The sequence below is a fragment of the Mauremys mutica genome, unplaced genomic scaffold, assembly GCF_020497125.1.
Source record: "Mauremys mutica isolate MM-2020 ecotype Southern unplaced genomic scaffold, ASM2049712v1 Super-Scaffold_328, whole genome shotgun sequence".
Taxonomy (NCBI): Eukaryota; Metazoa; Chordata; order Testudines; family Geoemydidae; genus Mauremys; species Mauremys mutica.
In genome coordinates this window covers 306,481-332,909 of record NW_025423357.1, presented here as the reverse complement: position 1 = coordinate 332,909, position 26,429 = coordinate 306,481, and the positions used below count along the sequence as shown (strand labels likewise).

General features: G+C 70.1%; 2 protein-coding genes across 5 annotated transcripts; one reads left to right on the top strand and one right to left on the bottom strand.

Moving 5' to 3' along the window:
* Positions 1-640: 640 nt before the first annotated feature.
* GPC2 (glypican 2) lies at positions 641-25,531 on the bottom strand. 3 transcript variants are annotated; one of them, XM_045001540.1, is made up of 11 exons: positions 25,408-25,531; positions 19,931-20,086; positions 8,951-9,109; positions 7,011-7,321; positions 6,197-6,277; positions 5,359-5,524; positions 5,007-5,137; positions 4,576-4,716; positions 2,360-2,496; positions 1,979-2,154; positions 641-1,693 (listed from the first exon to the last, which is right to left on the bottom strand). In XM_045001540.1, the coding sequence occupies exons 3-11, from the start codon at positions 9,057-9,059 to the stop codon at positions 1,443-1,445; spliced, it is 1,503 nt and encodes a 500-aa protein (XP_044857475.1). In that variant the 5' UTR covers positions 9,060-9,109; positions 19,931-20,086; positions 25,408-25,531; the 3' UTR covers positions 641-1,442. The 3 variants fall into 3 exon arrangements, with proteins under 3 accessions (XP_044857475.1, XP_044857474.1, XP_044857476.1); XM_045001539.1 differs by lacking the exon at positions 25,408-25,531 and adding an exon at positions 25,222-25,382; XM_045001541.1 differs by lacking the exons at positions 19,931-20,086; positions 25,408-25,531 and adding an exon at positions 15,419-15,765.
* GAL3ST4 (galactose-3-O-sulfotransferase 4) lies at positions 15,161-24,848 on the top strand. Of its 2 annotated transcripts, none has more exons than XM_045001547.1 (4): positions 15,161-15,487; positions 19,745-19,858; positions 22,819-23,140; positions 23,674-24,848. In XM_045001547.1, exons 2-4 carry the CDS (start codon positions 19,749-19,751, stop codon positions 24,487-24,489), a joined length of 1,248 nt encoding a protein of 415 aa, XP_044857482.1. In that variant the 5' UTR covers positions 15,161-15,487; positions 19,745-19,748; the 3' UTR covers positions 24,490-24,848. The 2 variants fall into 2 exon arrangements, with proteins under 2 accessions (XP_044857482.1, XP_044857481.1); XM_045001546.1 differs by lacking the exon at positions 15,161-15,487 and adding an exon at positions 16,441-16,573.
* Positions 25,532-26,429: the final 898 nt, after the last annotated feature.

Here is a 26,429-nt window from a genome sequence, read left to right as displayed (position 1 = left end):
TGGCAGCCTAGACCCCGCCCCTCCCAGGGTTCTGTCAGATAAGCCCCACCCCTTCACTGGCTCCTCCCCTTGCAACTTAGACCCCGCCCCTCCCAGGGTTCTCTCAAATAAGCCCCACCCCTTCACTGGCCCCTCCCAGGGTTCTGTCAGATAAGCCCCACCCCTTCACTGGCTCCTCCCCCTTGCAACTTAGATCCCGCCCCTCCCAGGTTTCTCTCAGATAAGCCCCACCCCCGCCCCAAGCTCCTCCCCCTTGCAGCTTAGACCCCACCCCTCCCCGGGTTCTCTGATAAGCCCCACCCCTTCCCCTGACTCCTCCCTCTTACAGCCTGGACCCCGCCCCTCAAGTTCTGTCAGATAAGCCCCACCCCTACCCCTGGCTCCTCCCCCTTGTAGCCTAGACCCCGCCCCTCCTGGGCGAGAAGCCCCACCCCTTCCCTGACTGCTTTCCCCCCCACCCCCCCGCCAATCTCACAGGAACCTCCCCCACCCCAGAGGTGGCTGCATCCCAGCACTGGGCAAGGGCCCCCCCCGCCTCCGCCCCCCACCCTAAAGGGGCCACATCCCAGCGGTGGGTCCCCCTGGGAACAGCCCCCTGCTCCCCACCACACGCTAAGATGCTACCAGAATGAGAGTCAATAAATTAAATGTTTTATTATGTGATATATAAAAAACAAAAGAGACAAAACCCAACACGGAGACAGTTGTCCAAACTCGTTAAAAAAAGGTTCGTTCCCTTAAAAAGCCAGATCGGCATCTACTGTACATTGTGCTACAAAACCCCTTGTGCCAGGCCCAGGAAAGTCGCCCCCCGCCCAGGCCGGGGAACGCCGCCCCCCTACTCAGGCCCCGTCCCCCCCCCTCCACACACAGGGGCGCTCCCGCCCCACTCCTGGCCCTGCTGCAGGGTGGATACCAGGGCGGCGAGCGAGACCGAGACCCGCTGGGGCTGCTCCGAGCTGGGACCCCGGGGGCAGGGCAAGCCGGGGGGGGGGGGGGATGTGTGCTCTGGAAAGAGAGTAGGAAATAAATCAGTCCTGCCCCCACCGCCCACCCTATAAAAAATTAACCTGGCCGTTGCCTCATTAAAAAAGAGCCCCCCAAATAAATACACCCTGTAAAAAAAACAACGTAAAAAAATAAAAGCTCTGTGTGGGGCCCCCCACCCCCGGTACATTCGTCCATGCTCGGCCTGGGGCCTAACTAACATAGCCCCCCCCCTCCCCTTGGCAATTCCCCCGGGGGGGGCTAGATAAACCTCACCTCCTAGCCCCCCCAAACCCTCCCCTCCATCCCTGCCCCCCTAATGCTACTTCCCAGCTCGCTCTCCACCCCCCAACACACACCCCTGATCCCCAGGCTGGTGGGGGAGCCCCTGGAAGATGCCAGTCTCCCCCTGCACCCCAAGAGAGGGATCCCCCTACATTCGTGGCACCTGGGAGTTACCACCCCAGCAGGGGCAGCGCCAGGGCGGGGAGCAGCAGGAGGGGGAGGGCAGGGCCCCCCCAGGAGGCGGCACGGCTGCTGCTTCCCCCCACGCGGTGATTCTGCCTGGAGCCCTTGCCCGGCCGGTCCTTGCGGGACGAACGGGAGTCGGGGGGGCGGGACCCCGAATGGCTGCTGCCGCCACCCCCTCCAGCCGGCCAGTCCTCGCTGTACCGCTCGCCCCCTCCCGAGCCACTGCCGTCCTCGTCTGCAACCAGAGCAAAGGGGGGGGGGGGAAGGCGTTAGCGACACGGGGGGCCCCCTCCAGCCACGCCTCACGAGGGGGCTGCAAGGGCCTGGAGTGGGTGTTTGTGGGGGACACATGGGGATCAACCCCCCCAGCCCTGGACCCCAGGAGAACAGGTGACGAGGCACTCGCCGCCCGGGTCCCACCCCCATCACCCCTGCGAGAGGGGGGCCAGGAGCAGAGCCCCTCCAGGGAAGGCCCCAGCAGTCCCCCCCAGCGGGGCCCCCAGCCACCCCCCAAACTCACAGGTGTCCTGGAAGTCGAGGTCCCGGCCCCCGTAGGCCCCCTGCAGGCGGCTGGTGGCCACCCGCAGCTGGAGGATGTGCTGGCGGGTGAGCAGGTCGGGCCGCCCGATGTCCACCTCCACCTCCGGGTTATTGATCTGATTCACCAGCCCGTCCCCCGTCACGTCCGGGAGGTACCTGGGGAGAGGGGGTCAGAGACAGCGCCACTCCCAGCCGGGGAGGGGGCAGGGGCACCAGCTGCGGGGGAGCCCAGCCTCTCCGGCACCCCAAGCCCCGGCCTCTCCGAGAAGGGGGCACCATGGGGCAGGAGCGCTGGCTGTGGGGGAAGCTCCCCCAGTCCCCCTCATTTTGCCCAGCCGAGCCTTCCCCGGCACCCCCTCACCTGCCCCGGGCCTGCCCGTTCCAGCACTTGTCCTCGTCCGTCACGTCAGCCGCCACCTTCCCGTCGCTGCAGAGCGTGTGGGGCAGGGTGACCCAGAACCCCCGCATCAGCCGCAGCTTTTCCTTCACGTCCGTCACCTGGGGGGAGGGGGCAATGGTGGGGGGGGGGATCAGCACCCACAGGCCAGGGAGGGGGGGTGGGGCGGTGGGTGCGATGGGGGGGGGTCTGTAATATGCCTACGAAGCCTGTGCATCCCTCAGTTTCCCTCCGCGTGGATGTGAAAGGGTGAAGTCTGCTCTTGGGGAGAGTGCCGGTGACCCCATCTCAAAGGAGGACCCCCCAGAGATGACGGGAACCCCCCAGAGGACGGAGACTGTCCCTTGCCTTTCAGCAGGCCTGGCCACAGCCCCAGCCCCAAAGCCCCCAATACCAGTCAGCTCTGTGTTTTGGGGGAACCGGGGCGCACGAGGGACACCCCCACGCAGGTCTCTGCTTGACCCAAGGCCGACCAGAGAGAAGGCTTCAGTGAAGGGTGGTGGGCGACACACCTCGACCCCTCCTGACAAGGGTGACAAGATTAAGCCATCCCCATTTGCATAGAGAATGGGAGCAGAGACGATGCCCCAGGCTCATCTGCATGAAGGATGGGCCAGGGATTAGCATCCGAATGAATGGAGAAGAGAGACCCGGAGCGCACGGCATCCTGGGAATCCCCGCTCCAGATGCTAATGGACCTTCGGCTGCCCCACCCAGCCCGGCAGGCATCGGACCGATTCTGGCGACGAACCCTCGGCAGGTATCGGACCGATTCTAATCGGCAGGTATCAGACCAATTCTAGTGACGAACCCTCGGCAGGTATCGGACCGATTCTAGTGACGAACCCTCGGCAGGTATCGGACCGATTCTAATCGGCAGGTATCAGACCGATTCTAGTGATGAACCCTCGGAAGGTATCAGACCAATTCTAGTGACGAACCCTCGGCAGGTATCGGACCGATTCTAATCGGCAGGTATCAGACCAATTCTAGTGACGAACCCTCGGCAGGTATCGGACCAATTCTAGTGACGAACCCTCGGCAGGTATCGGACCGATTCTAATCGGCAGGTATAGACCGATTCCAGTGACGAACCCTCGGCAAGTATCGGACCGATTCTAATCGGCAGGTATCGGACCGATTCCAGTGACGAACCCTCGGCAGGTATCGGACCGATTCTAATCGGCAGGCATCGGACCGATTCTGGCGACGAACCCTCGGCAGGTATCGGACCGATTCGAATCGGCAGGTATCAGACCGATTCTAGTGATGAACCCTCGGCAGGTATCAGACCAATTCTAGTGACGAACCCTCGGCAGGTATCGAACTGATTCTAATCGGCAGGTATCGGACCGATTCCGGCGACGAACCTTCGGCAGGTATCGGACCGATCCGAATCGGCAGGTATCGGACCGATTCCAGGGACGAACCCTCGTCAGGTATCGGACCGATTCCAGGGACGAACCCTCGGCTCAATCCCAAAGTACTGAAGCTGCCTAGTTGCATTGTGAGCTCCCTGGAAGAACCCACCACCCACAGCCAAGAGGGATCAGCTCCTCTCGTCCAGCCGAAAGAAAACCCTGGAGCCATCAGCTCACCCCTAAACGAATCGAGCGTTCTGCCTTGAACCACGGTCGGTTCTCTACAAACCCCCTACCCGTGCCCAAGCCAGGCCCCAAACTCTGCAGCCGTTCCACCGGGGCTTCACCTTCTCCCGACTGATCGGGCTGGGGGCTCTGCTGGTCTCCTGCCCTCAGGACCCTGAGCTCCCACCAGCACCTGGGGACCCCGACCAGCTCAGGCCTCATGGAGTGGGGGAGATCCCCCCGTTTCTCCCTCCCTTTTCCTTTCTGCCTGAGGGATTAGCCTTTCGTAATGTCCGTTACGCTGGGTTAAGCTCCGTCACCACTGGTATCACTCTGCAGCAACGCTCCTGGTACCTAAGCGAAAGAGCCCTGCCGTGCCCCACATCCTGTGGGGTTTGCTCACCAAGTCAGGGGTTACTGCCGGTGCAGTCGTGATGTGAGAGGGGGGATAGGGATGTGCTGAATCTGAGACACATAAGGGGGGCAGCTTGAAAGCGCTGCTTGACCCGGTCCGCTCAGACTTGCTGTGTGTGGGGGGCACCCCTCCCGGGCGGCTGGCTCAGTGGGGCAGAGGGCGCCGCGGGGGGTCCGTACCAGTCGGTCCAGGTTGGTCCCCGCGGCCGTGGTGGGTTTCTCCTCGGGCGGGTAGGTGCGGAAGCGACGCTTGGTCTCATCCCGGGCGGCGCGGCGGGATCGGGCGGGCGCCGGGCGGGGGGTCCCGCAGCCCTGAAACACCTGGCGGGGGGCAGGGGGAGAGATGGGGGGGAGGGGCCAGCTCAGAGCCAGCCAGACCCCTGCCCCCGGTGCCGTGAGCTTCCCCCCAGCAGTGTCCCTGCCCCCCCGCCACAAGCTTCCCCCCAGCAGTGCCCCCGCCCCTTAGCGTTGCGAGCTTCCCCCCAGCAGTGCCCCCGCCACCGCGAGCTCTCCCCCCAGTAGTCCCCCCACCCCCAGCATTGCGAGCTTCCCCCCAGCGGTGCCCCCACCCCCCCCGCCGCGAGCTCCCCCCGGCAGCACGAGCCCCCGACCTTGGCTGAGGTCTGCACCCCGTTCTCCTGCAGGTACATGATCCCCTCCGAGATCTTCACCCCGATAGAGTCGGCCGCCAGCTCCACGTTGAAGGACCCCTCCAGCCGCTCAGCCACCTGGATCAGAGCATCTGGGGGGGCGGGGGGGCTGGTTACACCATGGGGAGCCCCCCCAGAGATCCCCCGTGGGGCTCACAGCCCCCAGCCAGTGCCAGCCCCATGGCAGGCCCACACAAGCCCGTAGTGGAGGCAAAGCCCAGGCGGGTAGAGTCCCCGAGGAGACTCCCCCCCAGCACCCTCCCCCGCTCGCCCCATGCCCCGCCCAGCTCCCCGCAGCGCCCCGGGGTCTCACCGAGGAAGCGGTTCCACTCGGGGTCCAGCTCGGCCGGGCGGGCCAGGCAGCCCTTCATGACGTTGAGGCAGAAGGCGTTGCAGGGCTTGAGGGCCGGAGTCCCACGGCACAGGGGGCAGGAGGACATGCGCATGGCGGCCCGCAGGCACTCCCCACTGGGGGGCAGCTGGGGGGACACGGGGGTCAGAGAGGGGACCCACCCCCTCCATACACTGCCCTGGGGGGACACGGGGGGCAGAGAGGGGACCCACCCCCCAATACACTGCCCTGGGGGGCCATGGGGGGCAGAGAGGGGACCCACCCCCTCCATACACTGCCCTGGGGGGACACGGGGGGCAGAGAGGGGACCCACCCCCTCCATACACTGCCCTGGGGGGCCATGGGGGGCAGAGAGGGGACCCACCCCCGCCATACACTGCCCTGGGGGGACACGGGGGGCAGAGAGGGGACCCCCCCTCCATACACTGCCCTGGGGGGACATGGGGGGCAGAGAGGGGACCCCCCCTCCATACACTGCCCTGGGGGGACATGGGGGGCAGAGAGGGGACCCCCCCTCCACTGGCAGTCCCTGCTGGGGACCCCAGTAGTGTCGATGGGGGAGCCCCAAGCTGCCCCTCAGGCTCTGTGGGGTGGGAGAGGAAAATCTAGGGGGGTCCCCAGCTCTGGGTCGACTCCAAAGGGCAGCCAGAGGAGCACAGAGATGCCTCCTCCAGCGTCCCCCCTGCCCCTCCATGCCATCCCCAGCGTACCCCCTGCATCCCTACCCCTCTGCCCTCCCCGCCCCCTGCCCCCCGCCCCCCTAGCCCCTTTGCTCCCCCCCCCGCCTCCCCACACTCACCTTGGAGGCCTTAGCGACCACATCACGCCCAGTGGCCAGTCCCTGCACGAAGACCCGAGCGGCCACGAACGCCCGTGTCACCTGGGGGGATGGGAGAGGTGAGGGGACACCCCGAGCCCCCCCCCAGCCCAGAGACCCCTGGCCACACCCCAGACCCACAAGCCCCCAGCGACCCTGGCCACCCCCCAGAGCCCCCGGCCCAGAGCTCCCAGCCCAGGCCACCCCGCAGAGCCCCCGGCCCAGAGCCCCCGGCCCTGGCCACCCCCCAGAGCCCCCAGCCCAGAGCCCCTGGCCCTGGCCACCCCCCAGAGCCCCCAGCCCAGAGCCCCCAGCCCAGAGCCCCCAGCCCAGAGCCCCCGGCCCTGGCCAACCCCCAGAGCCCCCAGCCCAGAGCCCCCGGCCCAGGCCACCCCCCAGAGCCCCCGGCCCAGAGCCCCCGGCCCTGGCCAACCCCCAGAGCCCCCAGCCCAGAGCCCCCAGCCCAGGCCACCCCGCAGAGCCCCCGGCCCAGAGCCCCCGGCCCTGGCCACCCCCCAGAGCCCCCCGCCCAGAGCCCCCGGCCCAGGCCACCCCCCAGAGCCCCCGCCCCAGAGCCCCCGGCCCAGGCCACCCCCCAGAGCCCCCCGCCCAGAGCCCCCGGCCCTGGCCAACCCCCAGAGCCCCCAGCCCAGAGCCCCCGGCCCAGGCTACTCCCCAGAGCCCCCGGCCCAGAGCCCCCAGCCCTGGCATGGGGAGGGGAGAGAGGACGCCAGGGTCTCCCCCGGCTCAGCCCCACACGCCGCAGGGGGCAGCGCTGGGCCCAGCCGGGTCTCACCTGCAGGCGCAGCTTGCGGGGCACGTCGCCGAAGGGCCGCAGCGCCTCCCCCTGGCGCGCCACGCACTCCAGGTACTCGGGGGGGAACTGGTACTGCGGGTTGAGCAGGGGCAGCATCCGCTCCAGCAGGCGGGCCCAGAACTCGCCCAGCGCCTCGTCCAGGCTGAGCCGGGCGCCCTGCTGGTGGCGCCGCAGCTCGCCGAAGAGCCCCTGGAAGAGCCGGGCGTTCTGGGCGTACAGGCGGCCGTAGGTCTGCGTGAACATGGCCTGCAGCCCCCGCTCGGCCGCCGCCAGCAGCTCCCGGAAAAACTCTGCACCGGGGGGGAAACCCCCATGAGATGCCACGGCAGATTGAGGGGACCCTCAGCCCCTGCCCCCCAGACACGCCTCCCGCTCCCTGTCCCCATCGCGGTGGGAGCTGGGGGGTTAGAGCGGGGGGGGCTGGGAGCCAGGACTCCTGGGTTCTCCCTCCGGCTCTGGGAGGGGAGTGGGGACTGGTGGGTTAGAGCAGGGGGGCTGGGAGCCAGGACTCCTGGGTTCTCTCCCCAGCTGTGGGAGGGCAGGGGGGGCTGGGAGCTAGGACCCAGCCCCCCGGCTCCGGGAGGGGAGTGGGGGCCGGTAGGTCAGAGCAGGGTGGGGCTGGGAGCCAGGACTCCTGGGTTCTCCCCCCAGCTCTGGGAGGGGAGTGGGGGCTGGTGGGTTAGAGCAGGGGGGGCTGGGAGCCAGGACGCCTGGGTTCTCTCCCCGGCTCTGGGAGGGGGGTGGGGGCTGGTGGGTTAGAGCAGGGGGGCTGGGAGCCAGGACTCCTGGGTTCTCTCCCCGGCTCTGGGAGGGGAGTGGGGGCTGGTGGGTTAGAGCAGGGGGGCTGGGAGCCAGGACTCCTGGGTTCTCTCCCCGGCTCTGGGAGCGGAGTGGGGGCTGGTGGGTTAGAGCAGGGGGGGCTGGGAGCCAGGACGCCTGGGTTCTCTCCCCGGCTCTGGGACGGGAGTGGGGACTGGTGGGTTAGAGCAGGGGGGGCTGGGAGCCAGGACTCCTGGGTTCTCTCCCCGGCTCTGGGAGGGGAGTGGAGGCTGGTGGGTTAGAGCGGGGGGGCTGGGAGCCAGGACTCCTGGGTTCTCTCCCCGGCTCTGGGAGGGGAGTGGGGGCTGGTGGGTTAGAGCAGGGGGGCTGGGAGCCAGGACTCCTGGGTTCTCTCCCCGGCTCCGGGAGGGGAGTGGGGGCTGGTGGGTTAGAGCAGGGGGGGCTGGGAGCCAGGACTCCTGGGTTCTCTCCCCAGCTCTGGGAGGGGAGTGGAGGCTGGTGGGTTAGAGCAGGGGGGGCTGGGAGCCAGGACTCCTGGGTTCTCTCCCCGGCTCTGGGAGGGGAGTGGGGGCTGGTGGGTAGAGCAGGGGGGCTGGGAGCCAGGACTCCTGGGTTCTCACCCCAGCTCTGGGAGGGGAGTGGGGGCTGGTGGGTTAGAGCAGGGGAGCTGGGAGCCAGGACTCCTGGGTTCTCTCCCCGGCTCTGGGAGGGGAGTGGGGGCTGGTGGGTTAGAGCAGGGGGGCTGGGAGCCAGGACTCCTGGTTCTCCCCCTGGCTCTGGGAGGGGAGTGGGGACTGGTGATTAGAGCAGGGGGGCTGGGAGCCAGGACGCCTGGGTTCTCTCCCCGGCTCTGGGAGGGGAGTGGGGAACAGTGGGTAGAGCGGGGGGGCTGGGAGCCGGGATGCCTGGGTTCTCTCCCCGGCTCGGGGAGGGGAGTGGGGAACAGTGGGTTAGAGCAGGGGGGGCTGGGAGCCAGGACTCCTGGGTTCTCTCCCCGGCTCTGGGAGGGGAGTGGGGAACAGTGGGTAGAGCGGGGGGCTGGGAGCCAGGACGCCTGGGTTCTCTCCCCGGCTCTGGGAGGGGAGTGGGGAACAGTGGGTAGAGCGGGGGGCTGGGAGCCGGGACGCCTGGGTTCTCACCCTCGAAGCGGCGGTGGCGCGAGGCCAGGGTGCTGGAGAGGAAGCTGGCCCCGTCCTCCACCAGGGCTCGGAAGTCCCGGTTGCTCTGCAGGCTGAGCTGCTCCTCCATCTCGCTGGAGCAGCAGGTGTAGTCCTGGGGGCAGATCCGCAGGTGCTCACCTGGGGCGGGGGCGGGGGGGGGGGGGGGGACAGAGAAAGACGCCACCAGTCAGTGCCTGGCCATGGGGCCCTCACTGCCCCCACCCCCACAGAAGGGGGGGAGGGGCAGTACACACAGTCCATCTCCCCCCACCATGCCCAGACAGCCACAGCCGTCCGCAGGGTCCCCCCCCCCACACCATCTGGTCCCGGCACCCAGGGAGCAGGCCTTGGGGGGGCTGAGGATCGGGGGGGAGGGGGAACCAGTGTCAGATGCCTGGGGGTGCAGGGGGCAGCTGGGGGGGGATTTAGCTCATATGGGGGCTGGAGACCTGTCCCCCCCACGGACGTGCCCTACAGGGGGCGCTGCCCCTCCAGCAGAGGATGTTCAGTCCCTGGCTGGAGGGGAAATTGGGGCAGGATAGCGGGTGCCCCCCCCTTACCCGACATGAGCCTGGGGGCACAGGGGGAGCAGAGAAGGGGTGAGGTAGGGAGCAGGTCCCATGTGGAGTGTGTTAGGGAAGATGCAGGGGGACCCCGGGGGGGCACATGGGATGAACTGGCTGCAGGGCAGGGGTTGCAACAGGGATGGTGCAGGGGGTAGGTACTAGGGGGATGGAGGGACCCCAGGGGTGCATTGGCTGCAGGGTGCAATGAGGAAGGTGCAGGGGGACCCCAGGGGCACTATAGGGGGGGTCCCATGCACAGAGGTTGAAATGGGGATGTTGCAGGGAAGAGGTACAGGGGGACTCCAGGAGGTGCATTGGCTGCAGGGTGGGGGATGCAATGAGGAAGGCACAGCCGGGGACCTGGGGAGGCTGCTGGGGGGACACCCCAGAGGGTGCTGACTGCAGACGGGGCCCCAAGGGGGTCCATTGGCTGTGCTGGTTGCAGGAGGCTCCAGGGAGCACAGGGGGGTGTATTGGCTGCACGGGGCTCTGGGGGTTGCACGGGCACTCCAGGGGGTGCCTTGGGTGCAGGGGGGGTACATTGGGGATGCATTGGTTGCAGGAGGCTGCAGGGGGGTGCATTGGGGCCACAGGGGGTGCATTGGGTGCAGAGGGGCCACAGGGGGTGCACTGGATGCAGGGGGGCTGCAGTGGGTGCAGTGGGTGCAGGGGGGCTCCAGGGGTGCAGGAGGCTCTTGGGGGTGCATTAGGGCACAGGGGGCTGCAGGGGGTGCATTGGGGCTCCGGGGGTGCATTGGGGCACAGGAGAATGCACCGAGTGCAGGGGGGCTGCAGGGGGTGCATTGGGTGCAGGGGGGCTCCGGGGGTGCAGGAGGCTTTTGGGGGTGCATTAGGGCACAGGGGGCTGCAGGGGGTGCATTGGGTGCAGGGGGGCTCCAGGGGTGCATTTGGGCACAGAAGAGTGCACTGAGTGCAGGGGGGCTGCAGGGGGTGCATTGGGTGCAGGGGGGCTCTGGGGGTGCATTAGGGCACAGGGGGCTGCAGGGGGGCTCTGGGGGGGTGCATTTGGGCACAGGAGAGTGCACTGAGTGTAGGGGGGCTGCAGGGGGTGCATTGGGTGCAGGGAGGTTCTGGGGGGTGCAGGAGGCTCTTGGGAGTGCATTTGGGCACAGGGGGCCGCAGGGGGTTGCATTGGGTGCAGGGGGGCTCCGGGAGTGCATTAGGGCACAGGGGGCCGCAGGGGGTTGCATTGGGTGCAGGGGGGCTCCAGGGGTGCATTTGGGCACAGGGGGCCGCAGGGGGTTGCATTGGGTGCAGGGGGGCTCCAGGGGTGCATTAGGGCACAGGGGGCCGCAGGGGGTTGCATTGGGTGCAGGGGGGCTCCAGGGGTGCATTAGGGCACAGGGGGCCGCAGGGGGTTGCAGTGGGTGCAGGGGGGCACCGGGGGTGCAATAGGGCACCGGGGGCCGCAGCGAGTTCCGGGGGGTGCAGGGGGGCCCCGGGGGTGCTCGGGCTGCAGGGCCCCGTCCCCGAGATGAGCGCGGGGGGCACCGCGCCCGGCCCCAACCCCCGCGCGCCCAGCGCCCGTCGCGCCTCGGCGCAGCCCCGCGCCCCCGCGGCCGCCCCCGGCCCGGCCGCCCCGAGCAGCAGCAGCAGCAGCAGTGGCGCGGCCCGGCGCGGCGGCGGCGGCCCCATGGCGCGAGGTGAAGGGCCCCGCGGGTGGGGGAAGAGCGGCCCGGCCCGGGGAGGGCGGTGCGCGGCGGCGGCGAGGCGGCCCGGCCCGGAGAAAAACGGAGCCGCCACGTCCCGCGCCGAGCCCGGACCCGAACCCGCACCCGGCGCAGGCAGCCGCCGAGACAATGGGAACGCGAGCGGCCGGGGCGTCCGCCGGGCCCTAGCGCCGCCCACCCCGCCGGGAGACAATGGAGCCAGGGCTGGGTCCTAGCGCCCGCCGGGTGACGGGGGGCGGGGCCCCTGGAGCCCCGCCCCCGGCTACCCCAGCCCTGCCCCCGCTTCTGGGGTGCCCCTCACTCCCGACCCGCAGCCCCCCAGCCCTGCCGGTGCCCCTCACTCCTGACCCACAGCCCCCCCCAGCTCTGCCCCCCCAGCCCTGCCGGTGCCCCTCACTCCTGACCCACAGCCCCCCCTGCTCTGCCCCCCCAGCCCTGCCGGTGCCCCTCACTCCCGACCCGCAGCCCCCCAGCCCTGCCGGTGCCCCTCACTCCTGACCCACAGCCCCCCCCCAGCTCTGCCGGTGCCCCTCACTCCTGACCCACAGCCCCCCCTAGCTCTGCCCCCCCAGCTCTGCCGGTGCCCCTCACTCCTGACCCACAGCCCCCCCCAGCTCTGCCCCCCCAGCTCTGCCGGTGCCCCTCACTCCTGACCCCCAGCCCCCGTTAGCCCAGCTGCACATTGGGGCATTAGGACCCAGGAGCTGGCCACGGCAGGGGGGGGGGCACAGCTGGTACAGGCTGCAGGGTCTGTCACTGATGGGAGGGGGGTCGGGGGGCGGAGGGAGACCAGGGCGGGGTCTCTTCCCATCAATCCCCCTCCCCTTTCTCTGCTTCTTCCTGTCCAGCCCCACACCCCCGTCTCTCTAGCCCCCCATCGCCCCCCCACACACACCCATCCCTGCACACCCCCCATCCCTGCACACCCCCTGTATCCCTCCATCCCCCCCACTAGCCCCCCATCCCCCCTATCCCTCCACACACACACACCCCATCCCTGCATACCCCCCATCCCTGCATACCCCCCTCCTCTATCCCTCCATCCCCCCTCTAGCCCCCCATCCCCCCTATCCCTCCACACACACACACCCTATTCCTGCACACCCCCCATCCCTGCACACCCCCTGTATCCCTCCATCCCCCCCTCTATCCCCCCCTCCCCCTCTCTTGCCCCCGCATCCCCCCTATCCCTCCACACACACACACCCCATCCCTGCATACCCCCCATCCCTGCATACCCCCCTCCTCTATCCCTCCATCCCCCCTCTGTCCCCCCATCCCCCCTATCCCTCCACACACACACACCCCCATCCCTGCATACCCCCTGTATCCCTCCATCCCCCCTCTAGCCCCCCATCCCCCTCTCTAGCCCCCAGCCCCCCCATCCCTCCACACACACACACCCCATCCCTGCATACCCCCCATCCCTGCATACCCCCCTCCTCTATCCCTCCATCCCCTTCTCTAGCCCCCCATCCCCCCTATCCCTCCACACACACACACCCTATTCCTGCACACCCCCCATCCCTCCACACACACCCCATCCCTGCACACCCCCTGTATCCCTCCATCCCCCCACTAGCCCCCCATCCCCCTCTCTAGCCCCCCTATTCCTCCACACACACACACCCTATTCCTGCACACCCCCCATCCCTGCACACCCCCTATCCCTCCACACACACCCCATCCCTGCACACCCCCTGTATCCCTCCATCCCCCCACTAGCCCCCCATCCCCCTCTCTAGCCCCCATCCCCCCTCTATCCCTCCACACCCCCCCATCCCTGCATACCCCCTCCTCTATCCCTCCATCCCCCTCTCTAGCCCCCCATCCCCCCTATCCCTCCACACACACCCCATACCCCCATACCCCCATCCTTCAATACCCCCCTTTATCCCTCCATCCCTCCCTCTCTGTATAGCTGTTCCCATACACTCCCAGCCAGTCACATAGATAGATGGAGGGGGTGGGTGGGGTGTCTGGGGATAGATAGATGTGTGGGGTGGAAATAGGATGGGTTAGCGCTGTGCTGGGGGTGCTGGGGGGTAGACAGCGGGGCAGAGGGCGGGGGCAGCAGGGGATGCTCTCCCCCGGCAGGCAGGGCTGGCCCCAGGGCAGCACTAGGGGGCGCTGTGGGGCAGGGAGCAGGGTGGGGGCTCGGCAGGGGGCGCTCTCCCCCGGCAGGCAGGGCTGGCCCCAGGGCGGCGCTAGGGGGCGCTGTGGGGCAGGGAGCGGGGCGGGGTCTCGGCAGGGGGCGCTCTCCCCCAGCAGGCAGGGCTGGCCCCAGGGCGGCGCTAGGGGGCGCTGTGGGGCAGGGAGCGGGGCGGGGGGCTCAGCAGGGGGCGCTCTCCCCTGGCAGGCAGGGCTGGCCCCAGGGCGGCGCTAGGGGGCGCTGTGGGGCAGGGAGCAGGGTGGGGGCTCGGCAGGGGGTGCTCTCCCCAGGCAGGCAGGGCTGGCCCCAGGGCGGCGCTAGGGGGCGCTGTGGGGCAGGGAGCGGGGTGGGGGGCTCAGCAGGGGACGCTCTCCCCTGTCAGGCAGGGCTGGCCCCAGGGCGGTGCTAGGGGGCGCTGTGGGGCAGGGAGCAGGGCGGGGGGCTCGGCAGGGGGCGCTCTCCCCCGGCAGGCAGGGCTGGCCCCAGGGCAGCACTAGGGGGCGCTGTGGGGCAGGGAGCGGGGCGGGGGCTCAGCAGGGGGCGCTCTCCCCCAGCAGGCAGGGCTGGCCTCAGGGCGGCGGTAGGGGGCACTGTGGGGCAGGGAGCAGGGGGGGGGTGCTCTCCCCCAGCAGGCAGGGCTGGCCCCAGGGCGGCGCTGTGGGGCAGGGAGCAGGGGGGGGCTCAGCGAGGGGCACTCTCCTCACCACTGCCCACGCTGCCCCCTGCGTGGTGGGTCACCCCCTTTCCCACCCACACCCATGTAGCACCAGGGGGTTGGGGAATCCGAACCCGGGACGGGGCTGGTACCTGCCCCCCCACCTCTGACCCCCCCCCCAAGTGGGGGCGGCGCCCAGAGAAAAGCCAGAGCCCCCCTCGCCGGGGCCTGGTGTCACCGAATCCCTGCAGCAGGACAGAGAACAAAGGGCCCTTGTCCGGGTGCTGGCGGCTCCGGCTCCGGCTCCGGCTCTCCGGGCGCAGTTCGGGTCAGAAAGGGCTGAAGGACCCAGCACCGGGCGAGGGGCCCCGTGCGAACGGCCCCCGCGCCCCGCCCCAGAGCCGGCCGCGTCTCGGCGCCGGGCGAGGGGCCCCGTACGAACGGCCCCCGCGCCCCGCCCCAGAGCCGGCCACGTCTCGGTGCCGGGCGAGGGGCCCCGTACGAACGGCCCCCGCGCCCCGCCCCAGAGCCGGCCGCGTCTCGGCGCCGGGCGAGGGGCCCCGTACGAACGGCCCCCGCGCCCCGCCCCAGAGCCGGCCGCGTCTCGGCGCCGGGCGAGGGGCCCCGTACGAACGGCCCCCGCGCCCCGCCCCAGAGCCGGCCGCGTCTCGGCGCCGGGCGAGGGGCCCCGTACGAACGGCCCCCGCGCCCCGCCCCAGAGCCGGCCGCGTCTCGGTGCCGGGCGAGGGGCCCCGTACGAACGGCCCCCGCGCCCCGCCCCAGAGCCGGCCGCGTCTCGGTGCCGGGCAAGGGGTCCCCGTACGAACGGCCCCCGCGCCCCGCCCCAGAGCCGGCCGCGTCTCGGCGCCGGGCGAGGGGCCCCGTACGAACGGCCCCCGCGCCCCGCCCCAGAGCCGGCCGCGTCTCGGCGCCGGGCGAGGGGCCCCGTACGAACGGCCCCCGCACCCCGCCCCAGAGCCGGCCGCGTCTCGGTGCTGGGCGCGGAGTCCCCGTACGAACGGCCCCCGCACCCCGCCCCGGAGGGAGACGCGTCTCTGGCGTCAGCGCACTGTGCTGGGAATGGAGCCAGGCCTCTTTGAACTTCCCAAACCTGCAGCTGGCCAGGAAACAGGACGGAGCCATGGACCCACAGGAGAATTGTGTCACGCACATGGCCCTGGCCCGGTGCTGAGATGCAGCCACCTCTGGGGCGGGGCGGCCGGTTACCCAGGGACCCCTCGCCCGGCGCTGAGATGCAGCCACCTCTGGGGCGGGGCGGCCGGTTACCCAGGGACCCCTCGCCCGGCGCTGAGATGCGCCCACCTCTGGGGCGGGGCGGCCGGTTACCCGGGGAACCCTCGCCCGGCGCTGAGATGCACCCACCTCTGGGATGAACTAACTCACAGCCTGATCCCCAGACCGGGGTCTGTCGCCGGGTCTCCGCTGCGCACGGTGGGTGGCCTGAAGCCCCTTCCAACGGGGTCTCTGTCAGTGGGCTTCCCTGTGTGTGCGTGTGGTGCACTGTGTCTGTGTGCCATGTGTGTGTCCGTGTGTTGTGTCTGTGTCTGGGACAGGGGACAGGCGATGACCCCGCTCCCCGGGCAGCATCTCTGCCGGGGGGGGGGCTCCGTGATCCGGCTGCCAGCCTGCGCCCGGAGGCGTGTGCCGGGCCGGCCCGTGTTGTGTGGATGTCCCGTGTGGGGTGCGTGTGGCGTGGTGTGTTCGTGTGTTGTGTGTGTGTCCGTGTGGCATGTGTGTGTCTGGGCCAGGGGCCAGGCGATGACCCCGGGCGGCATCTCTGCCGTGGGGGGGGGGGGGGGCTCCGTGATCCGGCTGCCAGCCTGCGCCCGGAGGCGTGTGCCGGCCCGGCCCGTGTTGCGTGTCTCTGTGTATTTGCGTGTCGGGGCCTGTGTCTGTCTGCAGGACTGGGGGGATGCAGGGGGCAGGACCTGGGGGTCACTTCTTGTTCCCTCGGGGGGAGGGGGGTTGGGGCGGACCCTCCGCCCCCAGCTGCCGGCGGCTATGGGGTTTGAGCCCAGAAAGCGGGGGGGGGGGACAGCCGGGGGGGGAGCAGGGGGGTTGGGGGGCAGACAGATGGGGCGGGTGGATTCTCACCTCCCAAGCCTGGGTTTCGGGTTGGGACTGGGGGAGGTGGGGGTTTTTTTTGGGGGGGGGGAATGTCAGAGACTCCCCCCCCCCCCGCGAATGGGACGTTTCTTGTGGAGGATCCTGGGAAGGGCCCCGCGGAGGGGGGGGGGGGGGGTGGGGGTGGAGACATGGGGGGGGCGAGACAAAGGGAGCGGAGGAGAAGTTAGAGAAGTTTGCAGGGAGTGAGGCAGACCTGGGGGGGGGCCGGGGACAGGCCGGGGGGGGGGCTTTGGGGGCTCGGGGACAGGCCGGGGGGGGCTTTGGGGGCTCGGGGACAGGCCGGGGGGGGTCTCGAAACAGTTCCCCCCCCCAGGAATGGGGGGTCCCGGCTGCTGGGAGCGGGACTGAAGAAAACTCCGCCGGTTCCCCCCCCCCCGCCCCCGCAGCAGGGTGAGTACCTGGGGGGGCTGGAGGGGGTTTTGGTGGGGGGGGGGGTGAGCCCCATGGGGGGGTTGAGCCCCATTGAGCGTCTCTCGTCCGGGCGCTCCCCGCTCCCAGCCCGGGGCAGCTGCGATCAGAGTGGGGGGGGGGGACTCGGGGGGCTCCCCCGTGGGGCAGGGAGGGGCCCATGCCCCCCCCCGGCCGGGTGTGAGCCCCCCCGAGCCATGAGTCACCGGCACAAAGATCTGGGGGGCGGGACACGGCTGAGAGGGATGGAGAAGCAGCTCCCAGCCCCACGCTGCCCCCCATCGCCCCACGCTATTTCCCAGCCCCACCTCCCTAGGCTGCCCACGTCTGCTCACACTCAGCCCCACATGCTGCCCAGCCCCCCACATCTCCCCACACCGCTCCCGGCCCGGGGGGGTGGGTGTTCCGGCCGTGGGGCCCGCCTGTCTGCCTGTGGGGCGGAGGCGGGTGGGGGGCTGCGGTTCCCTAATGGGATCCAGATGGGGCAGGGAGGGGCCGAGATCCGGGGCCGGAGCCAGCTGGCCGGAGCCCCACGGCAGCCGCAGGCAGCCTCGGCCCCGCCCCACTGAATCCCGACCGCTCACCCCCAACCTCGCCCCACAACTGCCAGGGCGCCAAACGCTCCGTCCCCCTCCCCCCAGCGCCTCCCCATAGCGCCGCCTCCTCCTCCTCCCCTCCCCATAGCGCCGCCCCCCAGCGCCTCCCCTCCCCACAGCACAGCCCCCCTTCCCCTCCCTTCCCTTCCCCATAGCGCAGCCCCCCAGCGCCTCCCCATAGCGCAGCCCCCCAGCGCCTCCCCTCCCCACAGCACAGCCCCCCTTCCCCTCCCTTCCCCATAGCGCAGCCCCCCAGCGCCCCCCTGCCCATAGTGCAGCCCCCCAGCGCCTCCCCTTCCCTCCCCATCTCGCAGCTCCCCAGCGGCCCCCCTGCCCAGAGCGCAGCCCCCAGCACCTCCCCTTCCCCACAGCACAGCCCCCCAGCGCCTCCCCTCCCCACAGCGCAGCCCCCAGCACCTCCCCTTCCCCATAGCACAGCCCCACAGCGCCTCCCCTCCCCACAGCACAGCCCCCAGCACCTCCCCTTCCCCATAGCTCAGCCCCCCAGCGCCTCCCCTCCCCACAGCGCAGCCCCTCAGCGCCTCCCCTTCCCCATAGCTCCGCCCCCCAGCGCCTCCCCTCCCCACAGCTCTGCCGCCGTTCCCATGCCTTCCCTTCCCCATTGCGCAGCCCCCCAGCGCCTCCCCATAGCGCAGCCCCCCAGCGCCTCCCCTCCCCACAGCACAGCCCCCCTTCCCCTCCCTTCCCCATAGCGCAGCCCCCCAGCGCCCCCCTGCCCATAGTGCAGCCCCCCAGCGCCTCCCCTTCCCTCCCCATAACGCAGCTCCCCAGCGGCCCCCCTGCCCAGAGCGCAGCCCCCAGCACCTCCCCTTCCCCACAGCACAGCCCCCCAGCGCCTCCCCTCCCCACAGCGCAGCCCCCAGCACCTCCCCTTCCCCATAGCACAGCCCCACAGCGCCTCCCCTCCCCACAGCGCAGCCCCCAGCACCTCCCCTTCCCCATAGCACAGCCCCCCAGCGCCTCCCCTCCCCACAGCGCAGCCCCCAGCACCTCCCCTTCCCCATAGCTCAGCCCCCCAGTGCCTCCCCTCCCCACAGCGCAGCCCCTCAGCGCCTCCCCTCCCCACAGCGCAGCCCCCCAGCGCCTCCCCTTCCCTCCCCACAGCGCAGCCCCCCAGCGCCTGCCCTTCCCTCCCCACAGCGCAGCCCCCCAGCGCCTCCCCTTCCCTCCCCATAGCGCAGCCCCCCAGCGCCTCCCGTTCCCGCCCCATAGCGCACCCCCCACCGCCTCCCCTTCCCTCCCCATAGTGCAGCCCCCCAGCGCCTCCCCTTCCCTCCCCATAGCACAGCACCCCCCAGCGCCTCCTCCTCTCCCCACAGCACCGCGCCCCCAGCGCCCCCCACCACTCCCCGCACTGGGGCCAGCCCCTGTGCCAGCAGACAGCGCCCCCTGGAGCAGGAAGGCAGCGCCAGCCCCGGCGCATCCTTGCCCCCCCCCCCCCCCGCTCCCATCTGCTGGGGGGCAGGGCCCAGCTAATCGGCTCACTGGCAGCTTGGCGCGGCATTAGGGGTCGCGCGACAGGGGGACCCCCTCCGCCAGCCTGGGACAGAGCCAGTGCTCAGGGCCCCGAACCCCAACCCAGCCCCCTGGAGCCCCCGCTCTGGCCCCAATGAGCCGCAGGAGGAAGCCACACTGGCCCCCATGGCCCAGTACGCACCTGGGTCTGTCCCGGGGCGGGAGGGCCTGGCTTCCTTCCTGCCGGGCCTGGGAGGAGCAAGGGGGGCCCTGCCTGAGACTATGGGGGCTGCGGGGCAGAGCTGGGGGGGCAGGGCTGGGCGGGGGGGGCTGCGGGGCGGGAGTGAGGGGCACCGTAGGGCTGGGCGGGGGGGGCTGCGGGGCGGGAGTGAGGGGCACCGGCAGAGCCGGGGCGCAGAGGAAATCCATGAAGACAGGCGGGGGAGTGGCGGGGGGGAAGGAAGGAGACCGAGCCGGCTGTCTGCCCGCCCGCCCGCCCCATCTGGGAAGGTTCCCATCCTGCTTGGGAAGCAGCATCTCTTGGGGACAACCCAGGGCAATGCAGGGAGCAGGTCCCACGGCTGCCCCCTCACTCAGCGCTGGCCCCGATGCCCCTGTGCGGTGCTAGGGGGCGCTGAGCTGCGGGGAGCGGGGTGGGGGCTCTCCCCTGGGCAGGCGGCAGCACATGGGGTGTGGGGGAGGAAAGGGGGCAGGTCAGGATGGCATGAGGGAGAGAGATGCTCAGCAGAGCTGGTACTAGCAGCACAGGACTCCTGGGTTCTCTCCCCGGCTCTGGGAGGGCAGTGGGCGCTGGTGGGTTAGAGCAGGGGGGCTGGGAGCCAGGACTCCTGGGTTCTCTCCCCGGCGCTGGGAGGGCAGTGGGGGCTGGTGGGTTGGAGCAGGGTGGGGGCTGGGAGCCAGGACTCTTGGGTTCTCTCCCCGGCTCTGGGAGGGCAGTGGGGGCTGGTGGGTCGGAGCAGGGGGGCTGGGAGCCAGGACTCCTGGGTTCTCTCCCTGGCTCTGGGAGGGGAGCAGGGTTAGAGTGAGGGTGGGTCCCATTGACCCCTCTTGGTCCCGGCAGGAGGATGAAGCTGCTCCCCCGGTGCTGCCGGCTCCAGGTCCTCGGGGCCGCCCTGGCCGTGTGCATGACCATCGGCTTCACCCTCCAGCTGCTGGGGGTCCCTTTCCAAGGGAGGTGAGTCCCCAGGGTGCAGCTGCAATGGGGTGCCCCCTGCTGGCCACGCGGGGGAACCACGGGGGCCTGTACCTTCCGTAACGGGCGGAAGGTACAGGCCCGTTACCTTCCTGCCAGGTTTCCAGGAGCCGGTGAGCCTGCCGGCCGGTCCTTGAACTCTGCGAATCCCCCTGCCCACTGCCGTCCTTCCCGGGCCGAGGGGAGAGCGCGGCGCTCCTCACGCTGCCCCTAGGGGAAAAGGAGAACGTGCAATTTCAGGCGCACGGGAGGGTGGGGAGACTAGGACGGGGCCAGTGTGGCTCCCTGGGAGCGCTTTGCTAATGCCAAGGGACCCCCCCCCAAAGCGGGAACCCGGGCGAATGGCCGCGCAGGGAAAGGAACGAGCAGCACAGGCAGGGCGGGAGGAAATCAGATGGGCCAGGAACGGGGGCTTTCAAGGCGTCCGGAGCAGGAGGAAGACGGGGGAAGTGGTAGCGGGGAAGGAGAGCTGGGAACACACGGCATCGATTGACAGCCGGCCTGCGCGTGGGGAGGAAACCGCCTGGGAACGGTGCCCAGCGTGAAACAGAGACACGGCCCAGGGTGCTGTCTGAACATTGGTTCAAAGTCCCCCCAACCCCCGAAAACCCCTGCTCGAGCCCTGCCCTGGACCCCCACTTCGCAGAAGGTTTTACGCAGGGACGACGGGGTAAACGGAACAATTTCTACCCCGCTGTAAAGGGAGCGTGTGGGGCTGGCCCGGGTTCAGAGAGAGGCAGCACAGGGTGTGGTAAGAGGAGGCCCCGAGATCGAAACCTCGCTCTCCGAGGCCCGGGCTCCTGGCAGCATAAAGCAAAGGGAGGCCCTGCTCCCAGACGCTGGCGAGGCCAGGGCTGCTGTTGCGTAAACATACCTACAGCGTCTGGGACACCAGAGCTAGAAACGTGGTACCAGGACGCTCGAGTACTGGCACATTCCACGCAGATAACGAGGAACAGGCTGACCCGTCCTAAAGCCAGGGGCCAAAGGGGGTTGTTTTGTTCAAACCAACACGTACAAGGTGAGAGGCGGCGCCGTGCTGCGTGGAGGGGCTGCACCTCAAAACGTCGGCAGTGATGTGCAGCTTGTTTGTCCCTGTGTAGGAGAACGCACCCCTGGGGCGGTGTCTTTGTCCGGCCTAGGGGACGGTGGAAACTCCCGCCACTGACTGAGCCGGGTCCATTGCCAGGGGGGAGAGATGTACTAGCAGCACCTTGGATATCTAATCCGGGGAGCTGGAGACTGTGTTTTGTTTGGCAGTAAAGCTGGCCAGGTGCCTTCGTCCCTTATCGGAGCCTGTGGTCATTGGGGTTCCCTCGAGGTCTGCAGAGCCGGGGCAGCACGCGGAGGGAACACGCGCGCAGCCAACTGATACCAACACTGACCAGAGCAGAGCTCCACACCGGTAGCGTCTGATGGCTCCCGTATGAGGAGAGACCAAATAGACAGGGGCTGTTCAGCTTGGAAAAGCGACGCCTCGGGGGGGATACGATCGAGGTCTAGAAAACCAGGAATGGTGCAGAGAAAGCGAAGAGGGAAGTGTTATTTACCCCTTCACACAGCACAAGAACCAGAGGTCACCTGATGAAATTAACAGGCTGCAAGTTTTATGCCAACAAGAAGCACTTTGTCGCACAACTAACCTGTGGAACTCCTTGCCGGGGGATGCTGTGAAGGCCAAAAGCATAACCAGGTTCAAACAAGACGTTCCTGGAGGCTAGGTCCACCAATGGCTACTAGCCGAGATGGTCCGGGATGCAGCCCCATGCTCTGCGCGTCCCTAGACCTCTCTCTGCCAGCTGTGGCAGTCGGGGCCGATCTCTCCAGAACTCCCCCCTCCGGCAGGCTGCAGGGTGCAGCGAGGGCGGGAACGCCGGCCGAACAGGGGAAGGAAGATCCTAAAGACCCCGTAGACCCGTTGGACGTACCCGAGTCGGCAGGGCTCGAATTCAGCCGTGGCTCCTGCGGGAACTAGCTGGAGTCATGAGAGACCCATTAGCGATGATCTCGGAGAACTCCCGGGAGGACGGGGGAGGCCCCGCGGGCTGGAGAAGGGGAAACGTGGCACCGGTCCTTACAAAGGGGAACACGGAGGATGCAGGGAATGAGAAGCCAGCGGGGAGCCCCTGGACGGGGACGGGGTGACGAGGAGCAGCCAGCGTTGGTGTGTCACCCCGGTGTCATTTCTGTCACTGACGGGGCGACCGGCCTGGGGGATGCGGGGGAAGCCGCAGCCTTGCGAGCTCACCACTTTTCAGTCTGGCCTTTGAGGCAGGCCTGCAGGACCGTCCAGAAGCCAGCGAGGGAAACGGACTGGAGGAGGGGTCCGAAATCCACCTGGCGACACTCAGCACAGACGAGAGCCAAGGAAAAATCACACACGCCCCCACGAACGGGGTGGGGGCTCCCGGCTCGAGGCGGCCGCGCCGCTGACACAGAGCTGGGGGTTTGGGTGGGTCGCAGACCGAGCACGAGCCAACAACGCGAGGCGGGTGCCGAAAGGTCTGATCTCCTGCCAGCCCAGGGGGATTAAGGGGACTGGCTCCAGAGGCAGCGCAGGGGTCAGGTTGGGCCATAGTGAGCTGTCAAGCTCTTTGCGCCCTGGGGTCATGTGGGGACACCCCTCTCCAGGTTGGGGGATCCCTGGGGTCTACAGCGAGGCCTCTGTGCCCCCAAAGTCTGGACGGAGGTCGGGAGCCCTGCGAGGGGAGGGATCCCCCATGGTCGGGGGTCGGAGCCCTGCACGGGGAGGGATCCCCCATGGTCGGGGGTCGGGGGCTGGGAGCCCTGCGAGGGGAGGGATCCCCCATGGTCGGGGGTTGGAGCCCTGCACGGGGAGGGATCCCCCACGGTCGGGGCTGGGAGCCCTATGGGGGAAGAATCCCCCATGGCTGGGGTCAGGGGGGTCTCCATCCATCTCTCACCTCCGCCCTTTGTTCCAGGGGCTCCCCGGACTGGCTGCCCCACCTCCGGTTGCTCCCCGGGGGTGGGGCTGAGGAGAGGGCCCCCTCCCACCCGTTGTCCCCCCGGCCCTGCCAGCCCCGGCGCCACATCGTCTTCCTGAAGACGCACAAGACGGGCAGCAGCACCATCGTGAACCTGCTGCACCGGTTCGGGGAGACGCGGGGCCTGCGTTTCGCCCTGCCCCCCCGCTACCAGTTCGGGTACCCCTACCCCTTCCAGGCCCGGCGGGTGAAGGGCTACCGGCCGGGGGGGCCCAGCTTCGACATCCTCTGCCACCACATGCGCTTCCAGCTGCCCGAGGTGAGACGGGGGGGGGCAGCCCAGGGAGGGGTTCAAGGGGGCCGAGGGAATGGGCTGGGGCCATGCATTGGGGGGAGCACAGGGGAGGGGACTGAGGGGTGCTGCGAGAGTGGGAGGAGGGGACTCAGCATTCATTTGGGGAGATCACGGGAGGGGACTCGGGGGGCTGGGAGTGTGGAAGGAGGGGACTCGGAGCGTGCATTTGGGGGGAGCACAGGGGAGGGGACTCAGGGGGGCTGGGAGTGTGGAAGGAGGGGACTCAGGGAGTGTGCATTTGGGGGGAGCACAGGGGAGGGGACTCGGGGGCTGGGGTTGTGCATTGTGGGGGAGAATGGGGGAGGGAGCTTGGGGGGACCAGGGGGTTTGTATTTGGGGGGAGCACGGGGAGGGGGGCTGGGAGAGGGCAGCATGGAGGACTCTGGCGGGAGTTGTGAAGGGAGAGCCTGGGGGGGAACATGGGGGGGCTCCAGGAGGAAGGATTTGGGGGTTCCCGTCCCGCCATCCCACTCTCCCCCCCTGCTCGTCTCCCCCAGGTGCAGAAAGTGATGCCCCCCGACAGCTTCTACTTCTCCATCGTGCGGGACCCGGGGTCGCTGGCCGAATCCGCCTTCTCCTACTACCGGGGGGTGGCGCCGGCTTTCCGCCGGGCGGGCTCGCTGACCCAGTTCCTGGCGGCGCCCGAGCGCTTCTACGACCCGGCCGAGCGGGGCAACCACTACGCCCGCAACCTGCTGTGGTTCGACTTCGGGCTGGCGCCGCCGGCCGCGCCGGGCCCCGAGGCCGTGCGGGCGGCGCTGGCCCAGCTGGAGCGGAGCTTCCCGCTGGTGCTGCTGACGGAGCACTTCGACGAGTCGCTGGTGCTGCTGCGGGAGGCGCTGTGCTGGGCGGAGGAGGACGTGGACGCCTTCCGGCACAACGGGCGCAACCCCCGGGCCGTGCGGCCCCTGGACCCCGCCCAGGCCGCCCGGCTGCGGGCCTGGAACGGCCTGGACTGGCAGCTCTACGCCCACTTCAACCGCAGCTTCTGGCGCCGCGTGGAGGCCTTCGGGCCGGCCCGGCTGCAGGCCGAGGTGGCCCGGCTGCGGGAGCGGCGCCGGGCGCTGGCCGAGCGCTGCCTGCAGGGCGGGGGCCCCGTGGAGGCGGCCGGCATCCCCGACGAGCGGATCCGCCCCTTCCAGTTCGGCCAGGCGCAGATCCTGGGCTACGCGCTGCGGCCGGGGCTGGGGCCCGCCGAACAGCAGCTCTGCACCCGCATGGTCACCCCCGAGCTGCAGTACAAGGACAGGCTGGACGCCCGACAGTTCGGGGCCAACGGCTCGGAGGGCGCAGGTGGAGGGCGGGGCAGGTAGCCGGGGGCCACCTCTCCCCATGGTACGGACCCCCTGGGCCAGACGGACGGGGGGGATGCGGTACACACCCTCGTGGGGACCCCACGATCAAGCCCCCCGGCACAGACACGGGGAGATATGGGGCACAGCCCCCCGGAACAGATAGACGGGGGTTCAATGGGGCACAAAGCCCCCCTCCTCCAATATCCTGGCTCCTGGTATGGACAGCCGGGGCTGGGACAATGGGCAAACCCTGCCCACGTCCAGCTGGGGGGAGGCCCCCCCCTTGCTCCAGCCCCGATGTCGCCGGGCTCCACCCGGACGATATGTATTGGTCTGTTCTCACAGGCCTGTAACTGGGCAGCGGATGGGCGGGGGGGGGGGGGGGATACTTGGTACCTCTCTTCGCCACCCCCCCCCCCGGGTCGTTAAATTCCCGGCTCAACGGTTCCCCCTTTCGTTTGGTTTGTTTCCTTTTTATAAAATAATTAAAGCAGGAAACCGGCCTGGAGATTGTAACTCGCCACCCGACCCCTCAAGCGGGGGGGCAGCGAGGGGACGGGGCTCCGGGGGGGCTGGGGGAAGGGGACGGGGGAGGGGCTCCGGGGGGGCTGGGGGAAGGGGACGGGGGAGGGGGGGCATAAAGTGGGAGGAGGCTGGGAATGCAGAGACCCCCCCCATGGCCCTGCCCCTCCCCCACCCAGTTGGGGGGAGCTGGGGGCTGGGCTCCCCAATGGTTACAGCAGGAAGTACCTCAAGCAGCCCAGGCAAACCAGGAAGTCCCGCCCCCCGTAGGGCGTGCCGGGGCTGGGGATTGGCCCCCGGGCCTGTCTATCCTGCTGGGCCTCAGGCCCGCAAACTAGGAAGTCCCGCCCCCCTGAGAAGCTCCCAGGAGCCTCCTTCCCTGTCCATCATTCCCTGGGCGCGGTCCCGGCATACCCGGAAGTCCCGCCTCCTCAGGGCCTTCCGGGGCCGGGGTTGGGCAGCGGCTCAATCCGTCATATGTGGGAATCGAATCCAGGAAGTCCCGCCTCATTCAAGCGCCGGGATTGGTCACTGGCTCTGTCCGTCATCCTCCGGGCCGTGCCCCCTGGGGGCGGGGCCGTGTCCCCCACGCGCTCTCCGATCGATGCGCTCGGCGCTCGGCTACGCGCCCTGCCCCCCCCCGCCCGCCTCTCTGGCTCCGCCCCCTCCGCGCCCGGCCCCGGCTGCAGCGCCCGGCCCGGGATCCCCCCGAGAGCGGGACCCGCCCGGCCCCAGCGCCGCCCCCGGGTCCTAGCGCCGCCCCCGGGGTCCGCCAAGCCCCCCCGGCAGCCCCCCCGGGTCCTAGCGCCCCCCCCCCGGCCCCCCTCCCGGGTCCTAGCGCCCCCCTCCCGGTCCGCCAATCCCTCCCCGCCCCCCCGGGTCCTAGCGCCCCCCGCGGCCCCCCCCGAGTCCGCCAATCCCCCCCCGGGTCCTAGCGCCCCCCCCGGCCCCCCTCCCGGTCCGCCAATCCCTCCCCGCCCCCCCCCGGGTCCTAGCGCCCCCCCCGGCCTCCCTCCCGGGTCCTAGCGCCCCCCTCCCGGTCCCGCCAATCCCTCCCCGCCCCCCGGGTCCTAGCGCCCCCCGCCCCCCCGAGTCCGCCAATCCCCCCCCGGGTCCCACCGCCGCCCCCGGCCCCCCTCCCGGTCCGCCAATCCCTCCCCGCCCCCCCCCGGGTCCTAGCGCCCCCCCCGGCCTCCCTCCCGGGTCCTAGCGCCCCCCTCCCGGTCCGCCAATCCCTCCCCGCCCCCCCGGGTCCTAGCGCCCCCCGCGGCCCCCCCCGAGTCCGCCAATCCCCCCCCGGGTCCTAGCGCCCCCCCGGCCCCCCTCCCGGTCCGCCAATCCCTCCCCGCCCCCCCCCGGGTCCTAGCGCCCCCCGCGGTCCCCCCGAGTCCGCCAATCCCCCCCCGGGTCCTAGCGCCCCCCCCCGCCCCCCTCCC